Source organism: Mobula birostris, chromosome 8, assembly GCF_030028105.1.
Source record: "Mobula birostris isolate sMobBir1 chromosome 8, sMobBir1.hap1, whole genome shotgun sequence".
NCBI lineage: Eukaryota > Metazoa > Chordata > Chondrichthyes > Myliobatiformes > Myliobatidae > Mobula > Mobula birostris.
Window position 1 is genome coordinate 148,186,046 of NC_092377.1, and position 19,851 is coordinate 148,205,896.

Here is a 19,851-nt window from a genome sequence, read left to right on the forward strand (position 1 = left end):
TAGAACAAAGGGATCTGGGAATATAGGTCCATAATTCATTGAAGGTGGCAGCACAGGTAGGCAGGGACGTAAAGAAAGCTTTTGGCACATTGACCTTCATAAATAAAGAATTGAGTACAGGAGATGGGATGTTATGTTGAAGTGGTATAAGATGATGGTGAGGCCTAGTTTGGAGTATTGTGTGCAGCTTTGGTCACCCACCTAAAAGAAAGATGTAAGTACAGTAAGGTTGAAAGAATTCAGAGAAAATTGATGAGGATGTTGCCAGGACTGGAGGACCTGAGTTATAAGGAAAGATTAAATAGGTTATTACTTGGAAGATAGAAGGCTGAGGGGAGATTCGATAGAGGTATACAAAACTATGACAGGTGTAGATAGGGGTATACAAACTATGTAAATGGCATACATTATCATGACACTACATTATATATGAGCACCTCACTAAAAGCAAAACAAAGTACACCAGTTATCCCTGACTCCCGTATTTTTCTTTTGATTCATTTTTTGATATGACAAAACATAAGAAAAGGCAAAATAGATCAGCCACGAGTGAATGGCAGAGCAGACTCCATGGACCTAATTCTTCTGTGCCTTATGGCCTTATGACCTAAGAGAAGATGAGAGTGGAGATGTTGTGAAGATGTTTCCTACCTTGAGAGAACTAAGAATTAAGTTATAGTCCACAGAAAAAAGATTCTTTAAGATTTAAGATGTGGTCTGGCAGATTTCTCTCTCCCAGAGCTTTGTGGACTCTGATTCATTGCACCCTAATCTATATGACACTTAACTGATTCTGGGCTGAGAGTTACACTTCACTCAAGCAGCTAAACAGATGTGGAATAAGAGGTGGGTCATCCTTAATGGAAGATTTTTTAAAAAAAACTGCAGATGTAGGGAATCGGAAATAAAACTGGTTTCGCTTTGCACAGTGATGGTGCAAAGTGAAACAGAAAACAGATAATGTTTCAGGTAGAACACCCTTTGTCAAAAGTCCAGCCTACTTTTGTTCCTCTTTATTTTGTTCTGACATCCATACATAGAGTATAGCACAGTCCAGCCCCTTAAGCCTAGGATGTAGTGCCGACCTTCTAATCTACTCCAAGATCAATCTAACCCTTTCCTTCCACGTATATCCCTTCAGCTACATGCCTATCTAGGAATCTCCTCAATATCCTTAATTTGTCTGCCTTCACCACCAGCTCAGCATTCCACGCACCTACCACTCTCTGTGTAAAAATGTACCTGTGACATCCCCCCTATACTTTCTTCATTCACCTTAAAAGTAAGTCTTCTCACTTGTACATCAGAGAGACCCGACGCCGATTGGGAGACCGCTTCGCCGAGCACCTACGCTCCATCCGCTAAAGAACCTCCCCGTGGCCACCCATTTTAATTCCACTTTCCATTCCCATTCCGATGTCAATCCATTGGCCTCCTCCACTGTCGCGATGAAACCACACTCGAGTTGGAGGAACAACACCATCTGGGTAGCCTCCAACCTAATGGCACGAACATGGATCTCTCGAACTTCCGCTAATGCTCCCCTTCCTTCACCACTCCTTTCCCCTCACTCACCTTATCTCCTTGCCTGTCCGTCACCTCCCTCTGGTGCTCCTCCCCCTTTTCTTTCTCCCTAACACACCACCTGCCTTCTTAACCACCCTATTAATGTGCAGAGTATCCTTGAGGGATCTATGGACTTGGACACCAATATCTCTCTCCACACTGCTAAGAATCCTACCATTAGCTTTGTACTCTGCCTTCAAGTTCAACCATCCAAAGTGTATCACTTCACATGTTTCCAAACTGAACGCCATCTGCCTCTTCTCAGCCCAGCTCTGCATCCTGCCTATGTCCTGCCTTTACCCTATCCACAACACCACTGACCTTAAAGTAATCCTCAAACTTACTAACCCATGTTTCCACTTCCTCATCTAAGTCATTTGTAAAGAGTAGTCAGGTGAATTGCTTTGCCAGGGGTACTTTCTTCACGCTGAGGGAGTTAAGGAGTGAATCCACGCTTACTTCTGGGCTGCCACAGTCACAGTCTTCCCCCTTTTCCACAAAGTGGTTGCCGCAGACGGGCGCTGCCTTAATGTCATCCAAGTTGGGAACATCCCGCACACAGGAAGCGCCTTTGTTTAGAATGAAGCTCTGGAATTTCTGCTGACTGCAGGAACTGAACTCCGTTGGTAACTGTGTGCTGTAGAAAAGAAGAAGAGGAGAAATGATATTAGCGTGGCCTCAAAGCCCGTCAGTGCCGGTATTATGGAATGACAGAAGGTGAATTGTTCAATCTGGTGGGCAATTCACATTCAGGAGAGATGGGCAAGGACATTCGGAGGACTAATGACATAGAACTCTTCCCTGGTTGACATAGTACATAGAACAGTGCAGCATTGAACAGGCCACTCATGTCCGTGCAGATAATGTCTCATAGAACATGGAAATCTACAGCACATTACAGGCCCTTTGGCCCACAATGTTGTGCTGACCGTGCAACTTACTCTAGAATCTGCCAGAATTACCCTGCTGAATAGCGTTCTATTTTTCTAAGCTCCATGCCCCTATCTAAGAGACCCTATTGTATCCAGCTCCACCACCGGCAGTGCACTGGCAGCCCATTCCACGCACCCACCACCCTCTGTGTGAAAAACTTACCTCTGACATCCCCTCTGTACCTACTTCCAAGCACCTTAAAACTATGCCCCCTCATGTTAACCATTTCAGCCCTGGGAAAAAGCCTCTGGCTATCCACACGATCAATGCCTCTCATCATCTTATACACCTCTATCAGGTCACCTTTCATTCTCTGTCGCTCCAAGAAGAAAAGGCCAAGTTCACTCAACCTATTCTCATAAGGCACGCTCTCCAATCTAGACAATAAATATCCAGCCTTATCTTCATCAAACACCTTTGTCACCTCCTCAAAAAACTTGATCAAGTTTGTCAGTCATGAGCTACCCTGCACAAAACCATCCTGACTATCCCTAAGCAAGCATGCCTCTCTGAACATACTGTATATAATGCTATCCCTCAATATCTTCTCCAACAGCTTGGAGATTGAGGATCACTGGATTGTCCCCAGTTCCTACCTTGAACAAAGGCGCAACATTTGCGACTCTCTGAGCCTGTTGCTAGTGAGGACAGACAGATCTTTGTCAAAGTCCAAATATACTCATCACTTGCTTCTTTTAATATTTTGGGATGTACGGAATCCCATCAGGCACTGTGAGCTTGTCCACCTTAATGCCGTTCAGAAGAACATTGCCATGCTCAGCTCTATTTTCACTATCAGGATTTATGTAAAGAATTTGTACGTTCCCCTCGTGATCGCGTTGGTTTCCTCTGGGTGCTCTGGTTTCCTCTGGGTGCTCTGGTTTCCTCCCTTATTCCAAAGATATGTGGGCTAGGTTAATTGGTTGCATGGGGGTAATTGGGCAGCGCAGAATCCCTGGGCTGGAAGGGCCCATTACTGAGTTGTATCTCAAAATAAATACAAATCGAACACAATAAGTATGTTAGGCAATGGAAGCAGGAGGTCAGCATAATGTGTTAAGACCAGATGCAGGGTCTCAACACAAAATGTGGACAGTCAATTTTCCTTCAAGATGCCTCCTGACCCATTTAGTTCCTCCAGCCTATTTATTATTCTTCTGTTGCTGGGTCAGTTTAATGTGTACATTGATTCGTCCACCTCTTGGTTCTTATCAGTGGAGAATGAAGGCAGAATTACTCTGGTTATGAGTGCAGCCATTGTCTCCCAGTTCTTTGATTTTCTACCACAGGGCAAGTCCTTGTGTCAAGGGCAGAGGGGATGAATCACACTTACCTTAAGGAAGGAGACATGATGCAAGTACCAGTTCTGCAAATGCAAGTAGTATCGTCATGTTCCATCCACAGATTGTGTCCCATCTCATGCGCCATGGTTGAGGCAACCCCGTGGACATTATCTGCGTGATCCTGAGAATGACACCAATTCAAAGTTACGCACCACATCCAGTCTGACAACACTTCCCTGACACCCAACTCCTACTACCAAGAAGTTATAGGGTAGTACACACAGAGCAACCCCTGTCCATCGCTGGTTCCCTCCAATTTGCAGACCAAGCTGACTTTAAAATGTTCCTCAAGTAAACCCAGAGATTGCAGGAAGATCTGCACGTGAAAACAACAATTCTATATCCTCTTCTCTCAGATGTTGCTTGGCCTGCTGGGTGTCCCCGGCATTTTCTGCTTTTGCTTCAAATTTCCTGCAGCTGCTTTGGATTTCCACTTACTGTTGGAAACATGTCACTGTTCCCTCAATATCTCCACCCCTAAACCCTGGACTTAATTTCCTGCAAATAGAGGGGAGAACTTTCACCTGAAGTACTGCAGTACTTCAAAGTCAAGTCAAAGTCAAGATGAATTTACGACCATAAAACCATAAGACCATAAGAGACAGGAGCAGAGTTAGGCTATCTGTGGCTGCCCCACCGCTCCATCATGGCTGATTTATTATCCCTCTCAATCCCATTCTCCTGCCATCTCCCCATAACCTTTGACACCTTCACACATTAAGAACCTATCGACCTCCACTTTAAGTATACCTAATGATTTGGGCTACACAGCACCTGTGGCAATGAATTCCACAGATTCGTCACCCTCTGGCTATATATAAAAAAATTCCTCCTCACCTCTGTTCTAAAGGGATGCCCTTTCATCCTGAGGCTGTGACCTCTGGTCGTAGACTCCCCCACTATAGTAAACACCCTATCCATGTCCACTCTATCTCGACCTTTCAATAGGTTTCCATGAGATTCTTCCACGTTCTTCTAAACTCCAACAAGGACAGACCCAGAGCCATCAGACATTCCTCATATGCCAACGCTTTCATTCCTGGATTCATTCTCGTATCTCGTGAATCTCCTCTCATTCCTGGATTCATTCTCGTATCTCGTGAATCTCCTCACATCTTTCTTAGATAAGGAGCTTGAAACTATTCACAATACTCCAAGTGGGGTTTGACCATGCCTTATAAAGCCTTAGCTTTATTTATTTATACATTATTACCAAAGTGCATATGTGTAACCATGAACTACCTTGAGATTGATTTATTGCAGACATTTAAAGGAAAATAAAGACTTGCAATTTCATTTGTGAAGAACTGTAAATAACAAAGACTTACAAGGAATCAATGTGCAAAAGAAATCAAATCATGCAAATAAATAAAACTACTAAATAAGTAATGAAATGAGTCTATAGTGAAGTGACTTCGGTTATCCACGTTGGTTCAGGAGCCGAAGGGTTGTAAGGTATTAACTGTTCCTGAACCTAGCAGTGTGGGACCTAAGGCTCCCTGTACCTTCTGCAATTAAGTTTGGTGCCACCTGGAATTAAATCACCATATCTTCTAGTTTTGCCTCCACTGATTTGCTGCTGACACCCACATCCATCGATCTCCAGCTACTCCAATCTTCTCCTACTTGTTGACCAGTGGTCTACAAGCTCATCTGAACCGCTGCAGCCTTACAGATGATGAGGCCCACTCATTGAGCACCCAACTGGGGCCAACTGCGAGAACTATGTAGGCCATTCAGCCCATCAAAGGACTGCTTGCATGATGCATGGCAGGATCCATGATGATGGCATGCAAACAGCTTTTCACAGTTACTTGGTACAGTTGACAACAATAAGCCATTATCGACATTGATCTGAAAATGAAGCATACCTGATTAATTGCTCCAGATTCAGAAGTGCACATTGCATGCATTGGAGCCAGACCGATGGTACTTCCATCGAAATCCACGTAACTGAGAAAAGGAAGTGACATTTTGTATTTAGACATCTTTCTTCACCTGGTCCATCCTGAGACTTTACAGCTGTACCATCATATTTGCCTTTCTGAAATGGTTAGGCCTCTTTAGGTGAGAATGATGTAAAGGGTTTCCATAGCAACCATACAAAATGCTGGAGGAACTCAGCAGTTCAGGCAGCATCTATGGAAATGAATAAACAGTCGACTTTCTGTCTGAGACCCTTTTTCAGGACTGGAAAGGAAAGGGAAAGATGCCAGAATAAAAAGGTAGGGGGAGGGGGAAGGAGGACAAGCTAGAAGATGATTGGTGAAGCCAGGTGGTTGAGAAAAGTAAATGGCCGGAGAAGAAGGAATTTGATAGGAGGGCAGAGTGGACTATGGGAGAAAGGGAAGAAGGAGAGGCACCAGGGGAAGGTGATGGGCAGGTGAGGAGAAGAGATAAGAGATCAGAATGGGGAATAGAAGAGGGAAGAAGAAATTGATGTTCATGCCATCAAGTGGGAGGCTATAAAGACAGTGGTCTCATTGTGGCAAAAGAGGAGACCATGGACCGACATATCGGAACAGGAATGGGGATAGGAATTAAAATAGCTGGCCATTGGGAAATCCCGCTTTTGGCAGTTGGAGGGGAGGTGACTGACAAAGCGGTCCCCAAATTTACGTCGGGTCTCATTAGTGTAGAGGAGGCTGCATCGGTAGCACCAGATGCAGTAGATAATCCCAACAAATTCGCAGGTGAAATGCTGCCTTACCCAGAAGGACTGTTTGGAGCCCTGAATAGAGGTAAGGGAGGAACTAAATGGGCAGGTGTAGCATTCATCTCACTTGCATGGATATGTGCCAGGAGGCAGATGAGTGGAGGGGAGGGGATGAATGGACAAAGGAATCATAGAGAGAGTGATTCCCATGGAAAGTGGAAAATGGGTGGGGGGGGAGGTGGAGGAAAAGATGTGTTTGGCAGTAGGATCCCATTAGAGATGACTGAATGATATGTTGGATGCAGAGGCTCAAGGGATGGTAGGTGAGGTCAAAAGGAACTCTATCCCTGTTAAAGCAGCAGGGAGATAGGGTGAGCGTGGATGTCCAGGAAATGGTGGAGATGCAGTTGAGGGCAGCATCAATGGTGGAGGAAGGGAAATCCTGCTCATTGAAGAAGGAGGACATCTCTAATGTCCTGGAAAGGAAACAAAGCCTCATCCTAGGAAGAGATGCAGAAGAGACAAAGGAACTGAGAAAGGGGAATAGCATTTTTACCCACGGATGCTGCCCCACCTGCTGAGTTTCTCCAGCGCGTTGTGAGTGTAGCATTTTTACAGGAGACATGGTGAGAAGAGGTAACCATGGAATCCGGTACGTTTATAAAAGTATTGGTAGACAGTTTGTCTCCAGAGATGGAGACATAGAGATTGAGAAAGGGGAGGGCGGTGTCAGAAATAGACCAAGTGAATTTAAGGGCATGGTGAAAGTTGGAGGCAAAGTTGATGAAATTGACGATCTCAATATGGGTGAAGGAAGCAGCACCAATGAAGTCATCAATGTATTGCAGGAAGAGTTGCGGAGCACTACCATGAAAGGCTTGGAACATGGACTGCTCTATGTAACTAACAAAAAGGTGGGCAAAGCTGGAGTTCATGCAGGTGCTCATGGCTATCCCTTGAGTCTGGAGAAAGTGGGAGGAACCAAAGGAGAAATTTTTTGCGGTTGAAGACCTGTTCTGCCAGGTGGAGGAGGGGAACTGGTTGGGTCTTCTGTTGAGAAAGAAGTGAGGTGCTTTACGGCCTTCTTGATAGGGGACTGAAGTGTATAGGGACTGGACATCCATGGTAAACTGAGGTGGTCAGGACCATGGAATTGAAAGATGTTGAGGAGATTGAGAGCATGTGAAGAGCTGTAGATATAGTTGGGAAGGGGCTGAATTAAGTGGGAAAGAATGGAATCCAGGTATGCAGACACAAGTTCAGTAGGGCAGGAGCAGGCAGATACCATGGGCCTACCCAGACAGTCAGGTTTGTGGAGCTTGGGTAGGAGGTAGAAATGAGCAGTGCAGTGTAAGGGAATTATGAGTTTAGTGGCAGAGAGTGGGAGTTTGCAGAGTTGATGAGGTTAGCGATGGTTTCAGAGACAATGTTCTGATGATCTGGAGTGGAGTCCTTTTCAAGTGGTAGGTAAGATGAGGTGTCTGAGATTTGCTGTCTGGTCTCAGCAAGGTAGAAGTCAGTCTGCCACACTACAACACCACCCCCCTTTGTCTGCAGGTCTGATGGCAAGATTGGGATTGGTGCAGAGAGAGTGGACTGCAGTGCATTCAGAGAGAGTAAGGATCGATATTTGAGAGGGGAATGCTAAAGTTGAGCCGATTGATGTCTTGTCGGCAATTAGAGATGAAAAGATCTAGAGCGGGTGCCCGAGAAGAGGAGAAGGGTTGGGGATGGAAGAAGGGGTCATCGTGTGGGGTGGGGGATTCTTGCCATGGAAGTGGCCTCAGAGACGGAGGCAATGGAAGAAGCGCTCAGGGTTGTAGCAGGTGTGGAACTCACTGAAGTGTGGGTGAATGGGGACAAGGGTAAGGCCCTTGTCGAGGACAGAACATCCGCCTCAGAGAGAAGAAGATCAGAGGGAGAGGAGAAAACATGGCAGTGGTTACAGCTGGGATCAGAGGGAGGAGAGTTGGTGGTGTCAGAGGAGGGGCAGGGTTGACATATTCATTCTTGTTTTAGAGTCAGAAAATCATAGAGCTTGGAGGTAGGCCTTTCAGTCCATTAAGGTTGTGCTGTTCATCAAACATGCACATACACCCATCCCCCACTCTCTTGTCAACTCCCCCTCCCCCCCACGACCGTGCACAATTTAAAGTGGCCAGCTCACACATCTTTGGGATATGCGGGGAAACCAGAGGACACCAGAAGACTGACAAAACCTATGAGGCTACTAATATCAGGCGGGGAAATCAGGGGACAGATGAAACCTTGAAACCTATGAGCCTACTAATATCAGGCGTGGTTAAATGCCAGTGAACAAACGTTGGGCAGTTCATTCCCTCTCATATCTGTACTGAACACCAGTGCTTCTGATATGACTTCTGCAACTAAATGTCCACCATGATTGATCTCATCTCTTCCAAGTCTCACGATTTGGGACTCCCTCCCTCCCTCCTTGAAGAAGGTCAGTAAAGCAGATGTGCACTTAATGATAACCCAGTAGTTTGCGGTTCTCATGACTGAGTCTGAGGTTTCAAACCTCAGCAGGAAGACGGTGGGTGGTGGGGGCTGGTGGGTGGGGAGAGGTGTCAAGACAGGATGCAGATCGCCAGGAAGCTTATTTACGCTACATTTTAAGGCATATTCAGGAAGTTAGTGGTGATAATTAGCCATTCTTTACATTATCTCTCCCCAACTGAGTGCTATTTTTAGTAAATGCTATAATTTTTCCTCCTGTTCCCGAGTAACTAACGCAGAACGGTTGAACAGATGCAAGATGTTCCTGCAGATCGCTGCTTCCCGTGGCTCGGTCGTCTAAGTTGTCCAGCCTGATGCTTTATAAATTGCACTCAGCTGGTGACAACCCCTTAAGCGATCTGTCCCACAGTGAAGTTAACCTTTTTCACCAATGCAATCCTTGACCTGAGACTATTGTCCTTGTGTGTGACATAGATGGATGGAGTAGTGTATAGTATAGTATAGGCATCCGTTACCATGGATTTGCGCCTTGGAAGGTTTCCGGGGCGCAGGCCTGGGCAAGGTTGTATGGAAGACTGGCAGTTGCCCATACTGCAAGTCTCCCCTCTCCACGCCACCGATGTTGCCCAAGGGAAGGGCGCTAGGACCCATACAACTTGGCACCGATGTCGTCGCAGAGCAATGTGTGATTAAGTGCCTTGCTCAAGGACACAACATGCTGCCTCAGCCAAGGCTCGAGCTAGCGACCTTCTGATCACTAGACGAACGCCTTAACCACTTGGCCACGGGTGTGCTTATAGACAAATGTATGGTGTGAGGAAGTAGATGTGAAGCATAATTGTGAGTGTTAACAAGGACTAGCTGGTTTGCCTCTGTGTCCAGTTACTGAGTCACTACCCCTATGTTTCTGACTCGGTCTCTGGAGTTTACAGGGAATGGTGTGCCAAACAGAAAACATCCAGTAAGCAGCAGTTCTGTGGGCAAAAAGTACTGTGTTAATGAGAGAGGTCAGAGGAGAATTGCCAGACTGGTTCAAGCTGACAAGAAGGTGACGGTTACTCAAATAAACACATGTTGTAACAGAGGTGTGCAGAAAAGCATCTCTGAGTGCACAACTTGTCAAACCTTCAAGTGGACGGGCTACAGCAGCAGAAGAGCATGAACAGACACTCAGCGGCCCAAATGCGAGAAAATCTGCAGAAGCTGGAAAGCCAAAGCAACGCACACAAGATGCCGGAGGAACTCAGCAGGCCAGGCCAGCATCGATGGAGAAGTGTAAACAGCTGATGTTTCGGGTCGAGACCCTTCATCAGGACTGGAGAAAAAGATGAGAAGTCAGAGCAAGAAGGTGGGGTGGAGGGGAGGAAGTAGTACAAGATGGTAAGCAACAGGTGAAACCAGGAGGGGAGAGGTGTGAAGTAGAGAGCTAGAAATTTATACGCCCAGTGACCACTGTAATAGATGCAGCAGATAACTAATAAAGTTGCTACTCCATGTATGTTCATGCATTCTACACAGAATTTAGCACAGGAACAGGCTTTTCGGCCTACGCTTTTGCACCTAATTAATTAAGATAGTGATGCTGGATTAAACTAATTCTTTCTGTTTGCACACGGTCCATATCCCTTCATCCTCTACATGTTCATGTACCTACCAAAGAGCTTTTTAAACACCTCTGTTGTATCTACTCCTACCACCTGTAATGGCACCAGTTTGCAGGCACCCGCCATTCTCTGTGCAAAAATAACTTGCCCCACATATCTCCTTCGAACTTTCCTCCTCTAACCTTAAGTACATGCCCCCTGGCATTCGACATTTTAACCCTGGGAAAAAAGTTGCCAGTTGTCACCTAAACTTAAGTCCTTCACAATCTCACAAACTTCCATCAGCCCCCTCTGCTCCAACTTGGTGATTGAGCATGTGTTTTCTTGAATGTGCGTGTGTGTATATGAGGCCGTGCACCATACCCGTGTTCTCCGTGCTTGTCTATGTGGAGGTTAAATGTACAAAAGGCAAAGGATTTTGCATCTAGAGTCAGAACGGATATTGGTTTCTCTTCCGACCTCGGTGATCGTGTGGGCCTCTTGCAGAAGGAAATGAGACAGCAGGTGAAAGGAAAATGTTTTCGCGGTGGCTCCAGCACTTACGTGATGAATTGGATGTTGTCATGTTCCTTAACCGGTAGCAGCTTCGTTTTACGCCACGTCAACATGTCTCTCAGAGTTCTGTTGGGATCGGCTACAACGGTTATTTTATCTCCTTTGGACCAGATATCCAGGCCAATCAAAGCCACGTGTGTGCTTAGTGGCCTGTACAACTGTGGAAAAAGAGATGCAAGTTTCTGTATTTTCTACAGTTCATTATGATACAGTGTAACCCTCTCTTATATCCAATCCCTCCTGAGCTGGTGCGGTGAGTTCCTTTGTCCCGCCGCACAAAATGACATCGTTAGACTATCTCTGCCATTTCTAGATGAGAAAGGATGCGATACCATTTAAAGTCCGTGTAATCTTCTAAATACATATGAATCTTCTCAACTTCACTGTACACCAGATGGTACAACCCTGCCCAATATCACATGCAGCAGCTGCCAGGACTCCACCCAAAACCACTGAGCGCAGGGTAGTATCCTCGGCCAATACCAGGTACACTAGATGTGTGCCCATCGTTACATAGTAGACATGGCTTTGAGGTCCTGTGCCAACTGCACTGGTGCTTGGAAGATCTGTGATCAGTTTTTAGACAGTGTGAGCCATGGGCACTCTGTCAGTCAGTCAACAACTGAAAAGGGAAGTGTAGAGTGAAATGATAGTCCCTCAGAACTGAACGTCATTTGCAGAGTGAGTGTAATCACCAAACAGATTTCAATGCTTCCAGAGTTCCTGTTTACGTCAGCAAGAAGTGGCCTGCACTGAGAAAATAACCAGCAAAGGGATAATGTGTATTAGTCATAGAGTCATAGTTATAGAAATCTATAGTGCAGAAACAGGCCCTTTGGCCCATCTAATAGTGCCAAACCATTATTCTGCCTAGTCCCATTGACCTGCATCGGGACCATAGCTGTCCAATCACCTTTTGGTTTGGTTTGGGTTGGAATTCATCTGCACAGTTTGTCAATGGCTTCTCTAAAGCTGAACGTTAGGATAGTGTATGAGCAGATGGGGTTTCAAACGACGATCAGTGAAGCTTGTCAAAATGCACAGTAATCTTGTGGTGCTTTATGGGTGGATGTCATAGAGTCATAGAAAAGTACTACACAACAGGCCCTCCAGTAAATCTAGTCCATACTGAACTAGTTAAACTGCCCACTCCCATTGTCCTGCACCGGGACCACAGCCCTCGTTACCGCTGCCATCCATGTACCTATCCAAACTTCTCTCAAATGTTAAAATTGGACTTGCATGCACCATTTGCTCTGGCAGCTCATTCCACACTCTCATGACCCTCTGAATGAAGAAGTTTTCTCTCATGCTCCCCTTAAACTTTTTACCTTTCACACTAAACCCATGACCACTGGTTGTAGTCCCATGCAACCTCAGTGGAAAAAGCCTGCTTGCACTTACCCTATCTGTATCCCTCATGATTTTGTATACCTCGGTCAAATCTCTTCTCAATCTTCAGTGTTCCAAGGAATACAATCCTAATCTATTCAATCCGGGTCCTCCAGACCCAGCAACATCCTTGTAAATTTTCTCCATACTCTTTCAACCTTATTTACATCTTTTCTGTAGGTAGGTGAGCAAAACTGCACACAGTGTTGTTCCGACTGGCTGGGGTGCTTAGGAACCAGGAGCACACTGTGAAGATAAATGGTCAGCCATTCAGCAATGAGGTGAGAGGAAACACCTTCACCAAGAAGGTGGTAATCCTTTGGAATTCCTCACCCAAGAGGACTGTGGATGCTGAGATGCTGAATATCTTCAAAGCTGAGTTGGGACATTAAGTTAATCAAGGATGTAGGATAAATGCAGCTTCCACTCTGTTGACACCGTCTATAATTCCCACTGCCTTGGGTAAGCAGCCAGCATAATCAAGGATCCCTAGTATTCTGGATATTCTCTCTTCTTCTCTCTCCCATTGGGCAGAAGATTCAAAAGTTTGAGTTTATGTACCAGAAGGTGCAAAGACTGTGTCCATTCCACTGTTCTAAGACACTTGAATAGACCTCAATATATATTGAAGGTGAACTCCTGATCACCCAATCTACCCTGTGGAGGCCCTAACACGTTATTTGCCTACCTGCCCTACCCTTTTTCTGCAACTGTAACACAATATTCTGCATTCCATATTATTTCCCTTCTGTGCTTACATGTGGAATGACCTACCTGAATGGAATCCAAACAAAATCTTTCCACTCTAACTCAGTACAAGTGGCGATTATGAACCAATGATAACTATGGTGGAAGAAAGTGAGGCTGAAGTCTGCTGTGACTTGATATAGTGAGCAGGGATATGAGAGGCCGAATGGCCTCTTCTGTTTCTGTTTCTGTTTCTTATGTGTTTATGCTCTGGGTGAATATCGGGACAAAGACACCACGTGGAGTGGATGCAGGTTTGATTGCATCAATGAAGAGACATCTGGATAAGTACATAGATGAGAGGGGTATGGTTTGAATGCGGACTAGGCAGAATAATAGTTTGGAATGAGTTGAAAGGACCAAGGGGTCTTTGTAGTGCTCTATGACTCTACGGCTCTATCTTTGCAGACTATACTCAGGGGCTCAGATAACTGCACTCCCATCTCTGGTATTCCTATCCCACTCCAGGGACCTGCTTTCAACACCTGGGCCTACAGTCTCAGGGCAAAGCTGATGGAGTGCTGCACTAAGAGATTCACATCCTTCAGCTGTGAGGCATTGACAATGTTCTCTCCCAGCTGGATTTCAAAAGAAAAATCTGAAAGAAGTGGGGTTAACTTGCGACAAGAATCAAACAGATTTCCATGAAGGTGTTGTGGGAGATGCTGTGTGCAAATCCAATGCTGTGTTTCCATTATCACAACAAAAGATATTCTTAATCTTGACTGCTAGGACTGTCTATATGGCACCTCCTTTTATTAATATTCAAAACATAGCATCAATAAGCAACAAAAAAGTCCATGACTGTCACTGCCTGGTCTCGGATGGAAGGGGTGAGTAACACAGAAGCAGCTGTTTAACGGAGAGGTCACCAGGACAAAACCGCGGTCAGAGATGACATAGCTTCCAGTGAGCCAATTGGACATAGCAAGCACAATTGGATGTGTTGCTTTACTCCTGAAATCCCATAAGAATGAAGAAAACATAACAAACATGATGTAGAAAGGGGATAAAAATAGCAATTGAAGTGGCGCAAGAGAGCCCTGTGCAGTTCAAAGTGTTTCTGTCCAACCAGTCAGCAGGAACATTTTCACAGAAACTAGAGGTTATAAGAGTTACCAACCAGGTTGATGTGATTGACTGCCTCAAACACTCTGTTCCTCACTGCTGCAACAGAACCAAACTTCCGGAACTGTGAAATAGAAAGAAGAGGAGTTACTAGTCTTTAGTCCATCAAGATTACCTGAAGCAAACAGCTGAACATACAGAGTGTCGTCTCTGTGTCCACTGAAGTGGAAGTTTTGCATTTCCTTTCATGTGAAATATTAAGCAGAGGTCTGTCCAAAGACCTTATGATGCTAACTCCACTATAACCTTACAAACAGTACCTGTCAATTATCCCCAGACAATACTCTCAATGTATGTCCTATCAGAGGTTCCTGTGGCATTGGTCTTGTGCCAGCTCTCTGAGCAGTCACATTCCCATTCCCTGTCTCTCTCTATCTACCCCTCTTTCTCCTCTCACTCTTTCCCTCTCTTTCTCTCTCTTACCCCTCACGCTCTCTCTCATTAACTCACCGAGCCACTCAACTTTCCTGTCACCAACCTATACTAAGGGGTGATCGGCAGCAGCACCAAATTAACCCACCTACATGCACTTTATTAGGATATGGGAGGAAAGTGGAACACCCAAGGGAAACTCACGTGGTCACAGGGAGATCGTGCAACCTCCACACCGACTGCATCTGAGTTTGGGATTGAACCAGGGTCACTGGAGCAACGAGGCAGCTCTACAATCTGCTGCACTACCTGAGGCAATTTGGTTATTGCATGATAAATGAGTGTGGGGGCTAGCTGAAAACAATTAGGTTTGCTTCATTTGAACAATTCTACAATTGAACTTCAAGTTCAGCCATTGCAGTATTAATTAATTTGATTAATCAATCGATGTCCCTAAAGGTACATTTCTCATATTTCCTTAAGGAGTACAACAAAGCCTGTCAGCCCATTGAGTCTATATTGGCTCTCAGACGATTTACCAAACCCATTCCACCACTATTTTCAAAGTCATGGCATTATTAGGGAGCTTAAGGTAAAGGAGGCAGTGATCATAATATGATAGAATTTACCTGCAATTTGAGAAGGAGAGGCTAAAGTCAGATGTATCAGTATTAGAGCAGAGTAAAGGGAATTTCAGAGGCATGAGAGAGGAGCTGGCCAAAGTTGATTTGAAGGGGACCCTATCAGGGATGATGGCAGAGCAGCAATGGCTGCAGTTCCTGGGAGCAATTAGGAAGGCACAGGCTGGATACATCCCAAAGAAGAAGTATTCTAAAAGCAAGTTACACAATCATGGCTACAAAGTCAACATAAAAGCAAATGAAACCACCTTGGTTTCCTTGGCTACGTAAGTCTAGGGAAGGCAACCTCTGGCCCTGCCAAACTTGTGAGATTGAGCTGCGCTTGATTCCATCCCAAAACTCGGTCCCAAACCTGTTACAAATTAATGCCACGAAATGACAGACAGTGCACTGCATACGATTGAAGGAATTATATTTATGAATCTTAACTGAAGGGGTAGTAAAGAATAACAAAAAGAAAAGGGCCCATTCTAATTAAACAGTCAAAAGTGTACAAGTTGGTGCTCATCTTGAACTTCTCTATCACTCATGCTCTGGGCCTGGTCAACGTGAAAGCTCACACCACCTTCTGAATGATGGACCTCACCCATGGTTCTGAAAGAGGTAGTTAAAAGGCTTGTGGAGGTATTAGTAATGATCTTTCAAGAATTGCTAGACTCTGGCATAGTTCTGCAGGTATGGAAAATTGCAAATGTCACACTACTCTTCTAGAATGGAAGGAGGCAGAAGAAAGGAAATTATAGGCCAGTTAGCCCAACTTCAATGGCTGGGACAATGTTAGAGTTGGTTGTAGAGGATGAGGTCTCAGGGTAAATGGAAGCACATGATGAAATAGTCCAAAATCAGCATGGTTTCCTTAAGGGAAAATCTTGCCTGACAAATCTGTTAGAATTCTTTGAGAAAATAACAAGTAGGATAGACAAGGAAGAATCTATGAATGTTGTGTACTTGGATTTTCAGAAGGTGCCACATATGAAGTTTCTTAGCAAGATAAGAGCCCGTAGTATTACAGGAAAGATACTAACTTGAGGAAAGAAAAGGAGCCACTTCTGATTAGCTGCCAGTGACTAGTGATGTTCAGCAGGGGTCGATGTTGGGACCTCTTCTTTTTACCTTGTATGTCAATGATTTGGATGACAGAATTAATGGTTTTGTGGCCAAGTATGCAGATGATATGAAGAGAGGTGGATGGGCAGGTAGTGTTGAGGAAGAAGGGAGGCTTCAAAAGGACTTTAACAGATTAGGAGATTGGGCAAAGAAGTAGCAAGTGGATGCATTTCTGGGAAGTGTATGGTCATGCACTTTGGTAGAAGTTATAAAAGTAATAGACTATTTTCTAATCAAGGAGAAAATTCTAAAATCCAAAGTCCAAAGGGACTTGGGATTCCTTATACAGGATTTTCTAAAGGTTCATTTGTAGGTTGAGTTGGTGGTAAGAAAGGCAAATGCAATGTTAGCATTCATATTGTGATGGCTAGAATATAAAAGCAAGGATGTAATGCTGAGGCTTTATCAGGCACTGGAGAGGCCTCACCTGGGCAGTTCTGGGCACCTAATTTAAGAAAGGATATGCTGACATTGGAGAAGGTTCAGAGGATATCCTTGAGAATGATTCCTGGATAGACAGGCTTGTCATATCAAAAGCATTTGAAGGTTCTGGGCTTTTACTTGCTGGAATTTAGAAGAATGAGAGGGATTTCATTGAAACCTATCGAATGTTGAAAGGCATTGATAGAGTGGATATGGAGATGATCTTTTCTATTGTCCTGTCCAGAATAGAAGGTCATCTATTAAGAATGGAGATGAGGAGGAATTTCTTTAGGCAGCTGGGGAGGCCAGGTCATTGGGTGTATTTAAGGCGGACTTTGACAGGTTCTTGATTTGTCAGAGCATGAAAGTTTACTAGGAGAAGATGGGAAAATGGGACGGGAAATGGATCAGTCTTGATGAAATGGCGGTGCAGACTCAATGGGCCGAATGGCCTAATTCTGCTCCTATGCCCCGTGGTCTTATGGTCTTTTCATGGAGGCATACAACACTACATCTATGTCATTAAAGGCATCCGTTAGTCTTGTGAGACCATGGATCTGCACCTGGAAAGTCTTCAGTCTCCAGGGCACAGGCCTGGGCAAGGTTGTATGGAAGACGGGCAGTTGCCCATGCTGCAAGTCTCCACTCTCCATGACAGCGATGTTGTCCAAGGGAAGAGCATTAAGACCCATACAGCTTGGCACCAGTGTTGTCGCAGAGCAATGTGTGGTTAAGTGCCTTGCTCAAAGACACAACACCCTGCTTCGGCTGGGGCTTGAACTCACGACCTTCAGGTCGCTAGTCGAATGCCATAATCACTTGGCCACGTAACATTAGCTCCATCACATTCTATGCACTGGGAATTTAGGTGCATGTCTAATCACAAACAAGAGAAAATCTACAGATGCTAGAAAGCCAAGCAACACAAACGAAATGCTGGAGGAACTCAGCAGTCCAGGCAGCATCTATGGAAAAGAGTAAACTGTTGACATTTTGGGCTGAGACCCTTCGGCAGGACTGGAGAAAGAGCTGAGCATTCAGAGCAAGAAGGTGGGGGTAGGGGAAGAATAAACAGAAGATAGTAGATGATAGGTGAAATCAGGATTGGGGGACCCGGCGGGGGGGGGGGGTGAGTAAAGATCTGGGAAGTTGATTGGTGAAAGAGATAAAGAGCTGGAGAAGAGGGAATCTGATAGGAGAGAAGATAAGGCTGTGGAAGGAGAGGAAGAGTGAGGAGCATGAGAGGGAGGTGATGGGCAAGTAAGGAGATAGTTGAGAGAGGGAAATGGGAATGGGAAATGGCGAATCCTTCACCAGTTGACTTCCCAGCTCTGGCCTGCTGAGTTCGTCCAGCATTTTACATGTGATGTTTGGGTGCATGTCTAGATGCTTCCTAAATTCATTGTGAGTATCTACCTCCCCACCTCCCCAAGCAGCACGTGTCCCTGGAATCTACTTTTTCTAACATGTCATTTCACACCCTCCCCGGCCCTTTCGTCATCTACCTACACTCAGTGCAGTTTACAATGGACAGTTAACACAACAGCTCGTGCCTATTTGGGATTTTTTTTAGGGTATGGAACTGGGGCATCCAGTTGAAACCCAGTGATTATTGGGAGAATGGGGGTGCAATTCTCCCTTTCCTGGAGAGGAAGAAAATGTGAATTTGAGTGTGACAGCAAACATTGCAAGGGATTAACAGAGAAAAAGTGGAGCACCTTGATGCATAAGTGCCAACATTTCCTAGAGATATTTCTGTAGAATTTCCAGCAGGGCGGTAACAAGTATGCAGAAATACTTCAAGATGCAAGATTCAAGATTGTTTAGTACTTGAGTGTAAAGGAGATCTGATGCAGCACAATAAACATAAAAAATACCATTTAGAAAAACAAAAGCAATAAATATAAATACAGTATAAAAGAAATCCTGTAAAAAACAATCCTCCAAGAGGACCAAACCCTTGTCGTAGGGTTTGGAGGTTTGCATATCTCAATGAGCCAGAGAGCTACAACGGCTGGAGTCAGGGCTTTATGCTTTGGCTCTTGGTAGGGTCACTCGTGCCAGACAAGTCAAAGGGTAGGGGCCAGACTAAGAGTGGTCCACTGGTCTTCCAGGTCCAGGGGTACAGCTCAGGGATAACAATCCTGACTGGTGAAAAAGCAATTGGGTACAGAAACAGCAATGTGGATTACAGGAGGAACAGGCTCGGTCCTATTGACATTAGTGGATCTGGGGCTGAGAGGGCGAGTAGCTTCAAGTTCCTTGGTATACACATCACTGAGGATCTCACTTGATCTGTACATACCAGCTGGGTGATGAGAAAAGCACAACAGCCCAGCACATCTGTAGATGTGAACTTCCCACTATTCAGGACATTTACAGTGACAGGTGCATTAAACGGCCCAAAGGATCACCCCAACCACAAACTGTTCCAGCTGCTACCATCTGAGAAATGGTACCACAGCATTAAAGCCAGGACCATCAGGCTCTAGGACAGCTTCCATCAGGTCATCAGACTGTCTAATTCACACTAACACAATTGTATTTCTAAGTTATATTGACTGCTCTGTTGTATATCTTACCATACATACTATTTATTACAGATTACTATAATTTGCACATTGCACATTCAGATGGAGAGGTAACATAAAGATTTTTACTCCTCATGTATGTCGATTCAATTCAATTCAATTCTATACAGACAGAGATGGAGGACGGGCACTAAGTAAGATTAAGACATAAAATACAAAGTTCTTATCTACATGGACTAATACTATGTACTCAAAATAACAAGCATGTATTGTATTTAAATTCTTGAGCTGTGTGTGGTCAACAAGCCACCCTAAACTATACTGAACTGAGAAGCCCCATCAACAGTGCCATTAACAGCTTTGACCACCCGGTTT

At 44.9% G+C, this 19,851-nt stretch overlaps 1 protein-coding gene across 1 annotated transcript in view; it reads right to left on the reverse strand.

Moving 5' to 3' along the window:
- LOC140201820 (zinc metalloproteinase-disintegrin-like MTP8) overlaps window positions 1-19,851 on the reverse strand; it is a 92,529-nt gene that overhangs the window by 39,221 nt on the left and 33,457 nt on the right. The window contains exons 8-12 of the mRNA XM_072266523.1: window positions 14,398-14,466; window positions 11,124-11,293; window positions 5,714-5,795; window positions 3,833-3,963; window positions 2,026-2,203 (exon numbers count right to left, since the gene is read on the reverse strand). Of these exons, the coding sequence (XP_072122624.1) occupies window positions 2,026-2,203; window positions 3,833-3,963; window positions 5,714-5,795; window positions 11,124-11,293; window positions 14,398-14,466 (630 nt within the window). The remainder of the gene's footprint in view (window positions 1-2,025; window positions 2,204-3,832; window positions 3,964-5,713; window positions 5,796-11,123; window positions 11,294-14,397; window positions 14,467-19,851) is intronic.